General features: G+C 41.1%; 1 protein-coding gene across 1 annotated transcript in view; it reads right to left on the bottom strand.

The window, feature by feature from the left end:
* Positions 1 to 6,142: 6,142 nt before the first annotated feature.
* Positions 6,143 to 11,489, bottom strand: part of CXADR (CXADR Ig-like cell adhesion molecule) — a 32,938-nt gene continuing 27,591 nt past the window's right edge. Inside the window, exon 8 of the mRNA XM_032097330.1 lies at positions 6,143 to 6,733. Coding sequence (XP_031953221.1) covers positions 6,692 to 6,733 — 42 coding nt within the window. The 3' untranslated portion in view covers positions 6,143 to 6,691. The remainder of the gene's footprint in view (positions 6,734 to 11,489) is intronic.

Here is an 11,489-nt window from a genome sequence, read left to right as displayed (position 1 = left end):
ACCACTGTCTCCTGGCTGTGGGTGGCAGGGGAGCCCAGTGCACTCACCTGGCATCTTCCCGTCACTTCTGGCACCCTCAAAAAGCTCATGATCAACAAGTCAGAAGGAAGATGAGATTGCCAGATCTCAAGATTATACACAAAATGCTGACAGGACAAAGGTCCAGTCCCGGGACGGCAGCTTGTCCACCTTGATTCCTTTTTACAGCAGAGTTGTCAGGTTTAGTGCTGTGATCGCAGCCCTGGGGAGCCTGTTCAATGCCAAACCACCCTTTGGGTGAAGAACCTCTTCCTGATATCCAACCTAAACCTCCCCTCACAGCTCCAGCTGTTCCCTTGGGTCCTGTCACTGTCTCCACAGAGCAGAGATCAGTGCCTGCCCCTCCTCTTCTCCTCATGAGGAAGTTGTAACTGCAGTCTCCTCCAGGCTGAACAGACTGAGTGACCTCAGCCACTCCTCACACGGCTTCCCCTCCAGACCCTTCACCATCCTTGTGTCCCTCCTTCGGACACTCTCCAACAGCTTAATGTCTTTTTTTATATTGTGGTGCCCAAAACTGCACACAGGACTCAAGGTAGTTTCTTTCTTACATGTCTCAACATTTTTTAAAGAAAGACTAAACTATTACCATTTTCTCTTATCAGCAGTGTAGAAAATTATATTTAACTCTTCATACTACAAATACAGACTTTTTTGTTAGCATTTCCATTTCCTATTACCATACAAACTAGGCCAAGAGCAGCTCCTGCAGAGGTCTGCACAACAGTCATTCGAATGCGTCTTGTGACATCGGACAGACCCGTTGCTTACCACACCTCTGTTCTACCCAGGTGCTTCTCGACAGCATCTCCTCCTTTTCTGTATCCAGATGGAGCAGCTAAAGGCATTACCTACCCACCTTTCTGCTGACAGATCACTCTGCTAGCACAGTAGAAACTGTACACACACACATCAAATTAACCCCAGCAAAAGCCTACCCAAGCTCATTTAATCCATCCCCATTAGCTTATTGCACTGTAGCCAAAGCAGAGGCCTTAGAATGATAAACAGCCATCAGACACTATCACTGGTCATTGAAATACAGCTTTGAGAGATGATAAAGGATTCCTCTTTAAGAAAAAACAAAATTCAACACCAAAAAAATTTGAGCAAAATGTAGGACATCTCCTATGTCCTAGAAACGTAACCACCCCACCTCCCCAGCCTCCTGCAGCACATGGTCCAGGGTGAGAGACCAAGAGCTCAGAACTGTGTGGCAATTCAAACCTCACAAAAGGCCAAGATTTTGTTTCTGGGGAGAGGCAGAGAACAGAAGCTGCCCCTCAGCTCTGGTTCACCTCTGGGCTAGAACCAGCCAGGATGGCAGCCAGCACTACAGGGCATGGTGTCCCTGGTTTGGGACTGCATGCTCAAAGCTAATCCAGGGCACAACTGCTACGGACTGTACTACACGCTTTGCATGTGGAAGGATTATGACAGGCAGTGCTCACTGTTAAAGACAGTTAATCTTCTAAAATTTTGCTCTAAGGTTTGAAACCAGCCTAGCTACTTCTAAACACACCCATCACAGAAATGCCTAGTTCCTGATTTAAATGATAAAAACATGTATAGAAATTGTGGAATTATGGATTTTAACGTGTGAAACTTTTTTGTCTGTCACAGGACAGGATTTGGTGTGCCAATGCTCCCTTTCCCAGTTTCAGCAATTCACTCCTTTGAGGAGTCCTGCAAGGCTTCCATGCACCTCATCTCCATGTTAGTGCATGACATGAGATTAATTAGAATTACTACCTTCTTTTCTGTTAACCTCAGAAACAGGATAATTGGAGTTGATGGAAAAGTCTGATTTCTGTTAAGAGGAAAAAGGTCAGAAGAACATATGTGAAGGGAACACAATTTTTCTGTAAGGACAGCAAATTCTTATTGCATTAATGTCATGAGGACAGAGAAAAGACATTGTCAAGTTAGATACTCAGAAATGGTAAAATGCAGAAGTGGCCCAGTGTTAATGAAAATGGCATTAATCCCATTATCATATTTTTGCCAGCCCAAACTTTCATGGCTTATGTTGTGATAATTGAAATTAATATAGTTTACTTTGTAAAGGCAAATTATTCATAAAGAACATGGTACATACAGCGCATTGTAAATATTTTTGCATTTTCAGTGTCAGCTCATGTCTAGCTGCCTCCTGAGCATTAATTCAACCTGCAATGTATTGCAAAATAAATTACTTGAGATTCTTAATGTATCCCATTTTCCTGTAAACAATGAAAGTCGTGTGAGGAATAGAAATGAGCTGGAATGAACGACACTGAAGTTGCAGCTACGTTATGTTAACAGTGTTGTTAAAATCCAGTCGGCTGGGTCTCCAGCATGCAGATTTCAGCAAGGAGTCTTTGAATGTGGCATTGAATTACAGTGAAAGATGCTGGGGCTCCCTTTTAAGTAATGATTTCCCTGTTTACCTTCCACATGCTACTGGAGCTGAGATTGAAATAAGTTATTTCCCTTTGTTTGTGTTTGACCCACCTATATTTTGTCAGTAACTCAGGAGACCTGGAGCCTGATGAGGGAACTGCAGTGCCAGTCACCCACCTGCATGGCTGCTGAAGCCAAAGGTGGTTTGCCCACGTGGATGTTCCACAAGATGCCTTAGGGAGAGACTTGGAATTACTTCAGAGTCACATGAAATAACTGCATACAGTTTTTGCAAGCTCATAGTTGATGACAACATCAGTATTATCACCTACCATCTCCTTTAAGTCTTAAAAGGAAAGTGGCAACTGCTGCCAGCGTGCTCTCTCCCAGCACTGACTGGAGCAGGATGCCCTGGGAACATGCTGTGGATACCTATGAACACAAAGGAAGGCTCATACGTGTGGCAGGCAATGGGATGCACATGCAATACAATGCAAGCTGTGCATCCTACTCAGAATAAAAGGTTTCTGCACATGGTAGGAGGATAGAGGTGCCTGGAAACACCAGTGCCAAAAGCTGAGGATTCTGTAGCCTTCGAGCACCGCAGCTGAGGATCACCTCTTTTTGAATGCAGAGACAATTTGACTATTTTTTACAGGATCACAGAGCACTGAAGCTGGAAAGCTCCTCTGGAATTTGCCTGGGCCAAGTCCCTGTGCAGATCATGGCAGTTGAGTGCCTTGGGCCCTTCTAGCCCTGCTGCTGAAAGTTGTTTGTTGTCTGCCTTTTTCTTGTACTTTGATCCTTCTTTCCACTTTCACACTGCCTCCTTCCCCTGTTGTCAGCACAAATACCAGTGCAGCTGCCTGCTGAACTGAATGATGAATGTACCCGAGTTCAAACTACACTTCACCATATGTAAGCAATTTTAAACCATATCATGTCTCTGATGTGGCTCACAGCAGCTGCACCAGTGCTTAGGCTGACAAGATAGGAGGGAGCCCAAGGCCAGGAAAGAAGAGTCAAAGCAGGCTGGGCCAAATCTTTCTGCAGCATGCCAAATGCTGCCATTCAAAACTCACACGCCGGAGTCACGGTTTGAGGTTTCTTAATTTTATGCAAACACTTACAACGATACCACTTCAGACATGGATACAGCTGTAGCAACGTGAAACTGCCTTGCACTGGCACAGCTTCTGAGCCTGTTGCACCCATACTGCCTGCAGGGCACTGTTTGAATCCAAATCCCCCCCTTGACCATGGGACAGTTCACCTGGTAAGCCGCCTGGCTTGCCCTGTACCGTACGGAGTGTGCAAGACCCCACCAAGGCAGTCTGAGCCCACAGAACCAACCTCGGCAACAACACAGTTTTCCCAAGGTTCCACATGACTGCAAGGCCTGGCCACCACAGAGAAGATCCTGGGAAGGGTGAGAACAGCTGAGCATGACGCTGCTCCTCAGACACCCAGCATTATAATGGCTTTTGGAGAAACAGAACTGAAGTGGTCTGACCTAAATGGAGAGAAGGAGCAGCTCGATCTCACTGCTCCCATTTGGTACAACAATGTCGTATGCAGGGATGGAGGGAAGGCACTGCAAGTTAATCTGCTTTGCAGCAAAGATACAGCTGCTATAGATGACAATCGGGCTTTGTGACCCTCCAGGTCCAGGCCAGCTGACTTGTATGCAAAACACCACACAAGATTCTTTTGGGTGTGGACAGGAGCACAGCTACCAAACAAACACATGCTTAAACTCTCCTGTAACAAGCAAGCCCTAGCAAGAAGTGAAGTATGTGAAATGCACTACTTCTCCTTATTTAATAGTGTTGGCACAAGTGCCAGGGAATTTTCCACCTGCTAACCATGTGTGACCAAGCTGTTCTATGTAATAGAAAGGATAAATGGTTGAAAAAATAACCCATACTGAGTAAAAACTTCCCCTGATATCTCCAATCAGTCCTAAACAGCCATCTGGTCACAATAATCTACAACCCCCAGGCTTCTTCATCATATCTTTCAAGCCTGAAGAAGGTGGCAGAGAACAGACTGAGAGTGAGAATAAATCTTCAGACTTCCTGTATGGCATCCGACAAGCTTTCAAACCTGTGTCCTGCTTATACCACAGCAACATAAAGTTAACAGCCTTGGTGACCTCAGGCAGGGTTGACCTCTGGACTAACTACTCAACACACAGCACCTTCAGAAAAACCCAGTATCTGGACATCCGGTACGAACATGGGTATTAGCCAAGCAACTCCTTAGAGAGATGACAGGGAAGTTTTACAGTTACTAATTTCTTGGAAAAAAAAATAATGCAAATTTCTTTGCAAAATTGACACACGTTTACCTTCAATAACAGCAATTGTACTTTTTTTTTTTTACTTACAATATATACCTATTAATTTAGACAGGAATTTAAGTACAAAAGAAGTTTATTTCACTTATTCCTTTAAGAACGTACTTTGGTGCAGCAAGCTTTGCAAATTTTTCTGCAGAAAAGGAGTTCTATGAAATTCACTTTCTAAACAAAACTATAAGCTTGCACAGTTACTCCCACCTTTCTCCTACCTTCTTAAACACCAGCAATGAAGCACTTAGATGATGGTGATCACTGAGGGCAGAAAAAGACACTCATATGGAGCACACTGTAGTAAAAAAGGTAAATTCTGTCTACAAATCATTACACTACAGAACATACACTAAACAGAACAGGCAGTTGCTGCTTCTTGACAAGGCAACTTTCATACTGATCCCAGTGGAATTTTACCCTTATTAATTACTTGCCAGTTTCACTCAGAGACAGGTTTAGGCAGCATGGAGTCAAAGGAGAGAACGCGGAATGAAATATTTTGGCATAAAAACAAGTGCTTCTTAAAGGCAAAGTATCTTTTCTGTAATTACAACATTGAACTTAGATTTGGAACAATTTTTTTTTTAATTGGCTACTTGAACCTGTGATAGTTAGAAACCCTCCATGCTTCCATTTTTCTGAGGAAGTTATTCCTATTTCCTTAGATGGTTTTACTCAACTATTCGTGTGCAGTGACAAAACCACTTAAATGGAACTTTTGCTTGATAGTATCTGAGTTTTTTTCTAGAATTAGCTGTGCTCCTCTCAAAAACAGAAGCAGAAATAATTTAATAACTTTTCAACATTATAACCACCAGTTTCACAATGGATTATGTGGTTGCCTTCAGACCACAGCATAACACATGCCCCTAGATTAAGGTTTAAATTAATATCTACGTATTTACAATAGTTAGAAACCAGCACCAGTATTTCTCAAGAGCACAGATGGATGTAGTTAAAGACAGGTTTGAGTCTGCATATGCTCACTGCTACTGCTTAAATTCCGTGTGTCCTTCAGTGTGCTCTGATTTACGTGGACTGTGACAGGTAACGACTTACCAAAAATGCCGAAGTATCAGCAGGGTACCAGGCTCCAAAAATTAATTTAGTAAATTCCAGTCCATTAGATCAGATTACAGTAGTCTCATTCTTACATGGTTAAGTAGATTAATATTTTCATTAGGAAATCAATATCCAAAGTCTCCACACTACAGGAGGCAATGGGGACCCTGTAACCAGCCTGGTTTAAAGATGACATTCTTCTTCCCTCTGGACTCCTGCATGGTAAATTGTGGAGCAGGGAATAAGGAAGTGCCCAGACATGGATTACCACACCACCTGCATTAACAGATTTTGCTGAAGCATGTGTTAACTGTAACATTCAAGTATATTTTATTTAGTGCTATAAAATATATACAATCTCAAAACACAATGCATTTTGCACACAGTTTGTAAACCCTCATGGGTATCAGTACAGCATTCAATAGATGACACACTTCCTATGAAATCAGCAGACCAGAAAGCTAGGAAAACCCAAAACTACTCTATTTCAGATTACAATCTCTTTAACACCCTGCTGCTTAAGGCTATATTTCTGCTACCTGAGTTGATTTTGTTAACTTCACAATTTTTTGCATCTCCAGGAAGTGGGTGTGGGAAGCAGAGAGGAGTGATGGTGCACGCTTTTCAAAACACAAAAGTAGTAAGAAAAACATCAGGAGTGGCTTTGTAAACTTTGCATTAAAAATATGAAAAAGAAAAAATTTGGTACTTACAAAACTGAATACAGCCTACTTAAAAATCTTGAATCTAAAGTGAGATCAAGTAAAAAAAAACAACCAGCACTTCATTTCATAATGTACTTCAGTTTCACCATACTGGAAAGTCATGCAAAAACTGATGCCTGTTTCTTCATGTTTATACCACTGTTATGTCACCAATCTTGTGTGCGATGTCATACTACAAAAAGAAAGAATATCATTAATCTATATGAAGAGGAGGCTAGATACTGTAATATACAGTAATTAAATGCACTATTCAGATCATCATCCAACTTGTGGTCATTCGGATTAGGGTTTATACCAGTGTCTGACAGCAAAGAGATGCAGTGGTACAGCAAATTGAAACTTCATTTATCAGTTGTCTATAAATAACTGTAAGTTTAACTTGACAGGAATTTTCCGGTATCTCATGAGTTTCCCAGTGCATACCTACTGCATTGCACTTTTAAAGTACCTGTCAAAATCCACTCTTTCCTAAGTTTCATACCAGTAACTTGGATTGTCAAAGAACCACACAGTTTTGCTGCTTACTGCTATGAACACTCAGTTTTCTCAAAGTGCCTCATCCCAACCTGCACACTTGCTCATTTCACCATTTCCTTAGAAGTCAGTTCCAGTTCCTTGACTATTGTTACTGACTTATCTGGGGATGTTTTGTAAAAAGATAATAAAAAATGATTCTTTGTTCCAGTTACAGTTCCTATCAGCTCTGTATTCTTTGACTTCATATTCTAGACTGGTATGGTTAGAAAAATGATAACTCAGCATTTTTGCCACAACTCCATGTTACAAAACGCACTTTTGACATGCTGCCTGTACCTAAACACTGCTGACAGTGTTTATTAATTCTGCAAAAATACACCAGAAAACAACTCTTCCTAGCTAATAATCCACAAATGTATATGGATGTATTGTGTTTACTGGAAACATCTCATTTTATTTCCTAATTTCAGCTTGTTACAGGCCTTTGCATAATTACACCCATCCTCACAGATTTTTAAGACGTGCCTCAATGCCACAGTAGTTGCTCCGTAAGACCAGTAATTAAAACAACTGACTCAGGCTATTTCTGCAACATCTCACTTTCTTCCTTGCACACTGTCACACTGCAATTAGAATTACACATCAAATGGAATCCTCCAGTTGCACGTAACAGCAAAAGGAACCGAGTGCCTTCCCTAAACTTTGCTTGGAAGTGTAACTCAAATCAGCATTAAGTTCTGCTTGGCATGAAATCATGACCTTTGGCTTCTTTCTATTTCAAGCTGTTACCTGGCATGAGAACCTGCAGTACAACTTCATTCTGGCTATTGTTCACATAATTATTCTTGTGGGCAATATTAAGAGGTGCATTAACTGGGACTGAGCACTGAGGCCAGAAGCGTCCTTTCTGTATTCCTGTCTTTTCACCATGGATTGAACAGCACTCCTATTTCCCACCTCTTGCATTAATAGTTCTCAAGTTAATAATTAGCAACCATACACCTTCTAAAGTTTAGGCTGCCCCCCACACAGTTCATCCTATCCCATTCTACTGGAAGAGCCTGAAGAAACAGTGCTCTTGCACTCCAAAACATTTATAAATCCAGCTTTTCTCAGGGATACGGAAGGAGTGCAAGTGGGGGTTCATGTAATGACATCTCTCCATCAAGCACACCCTCTTTGCTCCATTTCACGAGTGAGCCAAGACACAATTAGCATAGCCTGCTTATGGAGAAAATTTTGCTATGTGGCATACAGAGATGAGCTAGGATGGGGGGAGAGCTCTTGATACCCCAATTGTTTGGAAAAGCAAATGTTTTTTAAAATCTGATACTTAAATGAGCTAGAAAGGCAAAACAGAACAAATATAACACAATCTCTTCTCCCTTGCCTGCACTGCCCTGATACTTTCCATCTTGATTTTCTTTTTCTTTCCTTCTCATCCAAGTACATCTCTAGCAATAAAAAAAAAAAGTATTAAAATAATGAAAAATGCAGTCTGGCAAGTGAACCTTAGCATGCAGCTAGAAGCTGTTCATGCAGCTATAATAAAGAAAAAATAAATAATAAAAAAGAAAAAATAAAACATCCACCCCTCAGTGCTGTAACTTATAAACAAGATGTGGTAAGTCCTTTGGATCGTGCAAGGAAAACTATCAGTTAATAAGAAACTACTGTCTGCCCAGGTGCTTGCAATCATAACCCTATTAAGTTTAAGCTGGAAAACTAGGGGCCAGTCTGAAATACACTGTATGAAATGTAGTTTAAAGTGCCTAATGCCTAAAGCAGAGGCGAGTAAAACTGATTAGGAACAAAGAAAGATGATAGAAAGTGACAGTAAAAAGAATGACCCTCCACAAAAGCGTGATCAAAAGCAACATACCACAAGCAGAAAAAAGGAGAAATCTGCCTAAAACTCTGTCCTGCTCCAGTAATGAAATCCATACCCCTGTCAGGAATAAAAAGGCAGCATGTGATAGAAAGAGGAAGGTCAGGCACCAACGTAAGTGGGAAGCTGTAGGCAGAGGGAAAGTGTACAAAACACCAGGCGCAGATAATCTGTTACTGACAGGGCCAGTGATGCCAAGAAGGAGCTTTCCACCTTTCTGGTTATAGCTCAGACTGTCACACACAGGGTTAGACACCTCCAAGGTCAGTAATGGTGAAGGAAACACTCAACACATCTGGAGTCTGTATTTCCATTATCTCACTCTGAGAATACCTTTAAAGACACCTGCAGTGAGCAGGAGGGAAAGGGTGGTGAGGGAGTATCAAGTGACCCAGTGGAGCGATGAGGACACTTCCCCTCGCATTGGCAATGGGCTTTGGGGGATCTTTCACCCTCAAGAAGCTCCCTAATGGGATCTGCTCTACTATTATTTTTCCTACAACCTGAAATACTCAAGGATCACCAGAAGTACTGGAAGAGTGACTGCTGTCAGGACAGAATTAAAAAACAGGATGTAGCAGATGGTCTCATCAAGATAACTATCTTTAAATAAACGTATTTCAAAATTTCCTAAGATTATGAAAGAAATGGAAAAAAGTACTAGAGGGGCACTGGTGAAGACTGAAAAGATTTGCCAAGGATAGCTTTAAAAACAAATGACAGTGCAATTGGAAACTCTAGCTCCAAAAGTCATGAAGAGTCAACAGAACACTCCATTCTAACAGCTATAAGAGATGATGAATGAGAAGGAAATGTCAATGTCAATAGAAAATAAAAAATAAAAAAAACCCACCACGCAACTAAGTCATGACAGAGCCAGGACATCTACCCTAATTCTCCATGTCTTTAATCAGAGTCCTCTGCCTTGGGATTCTTTTGTTATTGTTTTTATTGCTGGTGAGTGAGCTTCTGCCAGCCTTGTCATGCATTAAGGATGTCCTCACCCTCCTTGCACGTCCAGCAATTCTCCCCCCATGTACAAACCACAAAGCCAGCAGCTAATGAACCAGCTCATATGGTTGGCATAGACATGAGATGTTGTCAGAATTAAATTCACATGTATAACGTAACGACACAATTTTCACTGTCAGTTGAAATCCCAGCTTGCTCAGGTAACACCAGGGGCAGGGAAATTATGCTAATTTCTAATAGGCAACAAAAGGGACTGTTGAGCATAAAGGCTCTAACCCTCCTTCCAGTCCTTTCATCTAGGAATAATGGATTTTAGTGAGTTGGTTGAGATTCCTGCCTGCCCACCCACTTGAGATGTGCATAGATCATACTTAAAGTTATACATGTAAAATACTTCAAAGTAGCAACATAACCTTGATTTCAAAACCACAGAATTGGTGTTTAGAACTTTGATGCCTTTCAAGTATGCAAGTCTAGCAAGATCAGAGCTGTAGGTTATCTGCACAAGAATCACAATTTTCATTGTGTTGCTACTAAATGAAAACCAACAGACACACTGATGATCGAGCTGAGGATTTTTTTTCCCTAAATGAGCTGCACATGAAGAACCATCATTGGTGACCTTAACTTCAGTCTGAAGAATATTAACATTTTAATGAGTAGCTCTAAGCTCTGGTCCATACTAGGCAATTGGGCAATAGTGACACCTATTTTTTTGGTAAATAAAAGGGATGTAGAAGTACGACTTCAATCCTAGCACCAGTGTGTGCACAGATGATATAAATACAGTGTTTCTCATCACAACTGCTAAAACCTATCAAAAACTACATTCATAACTCAACTGTACATTTCTAGAGCTTTTTATTAGAACTTATTAAATAAAAAAAGGTTTAACTGATTATTAACTCAATTATTAACTCAATTATTTTCCTGAGTAAAGAATAAGGAAATAACCACCCGGCACCTTAGAAGGTTCCTCAGCTTTCTGCTGGAAAACACTCTTAGCAAGTCACTGCAGGGCACTGTACGGTCGGTCACATTTGGGCACGGCGAGATAGGGACAGAGGCTGAGAAAGCATCAGCTGTGGGGGACACTCATAATTCCCAAACAACATTTATTACTCGGTTTCCATACAAAGCACTCATATTTAGTCATCATTTTTTTCCAAGTGGGCTGGAGACAGCATGGGAATCCACAGCATTGTTTTGTTTTTTGAAGTTCCATATTTTAAACACAGTGAGTTTTCCCATCTTAAATAGGGATACAAGGTCATTAAATTAAATATACTACCTAAAGAGGTCATCCAAACCACAACTCAAGTCCAAAGCAAAAGATATTGCATTGCCTAAGCAACTTCATTTTGAGTTACAGACTACAAGGATGAAACCAGGGCAAGATCAAACAGTTCATTTCAAGCTGTGTCCTTTCAGTAACTCTGAATTTTTCTCATGTACCAACAAGAGGGAAGTATATGTGAAAATAAACTAATTGCAAGCTTTATTTTGTATTTTACAGCTGAGATGAACTGTTTCTGGTCTTGACAGTTACAGGATTGGAAGTGACATGGAAGGACATTTTATTTATCTGGAG

Source organism: Corvus moneduloides, chromosome 2 (assembly GCF_009650955.1).
Source record: "Corvus moneduloides isolate bCorMon1 chromosome 2, bCorMon1.pri, whole genome shotgun sequence".
NCBI lineage: Eukaryota > Metazoa > Chordata > Aves > Passeriformes > Corvidae > Corvus > Corvus moneduloides.
This window is presented reverse-complemented; position numbering and strand designations above follow the sequence as displayed.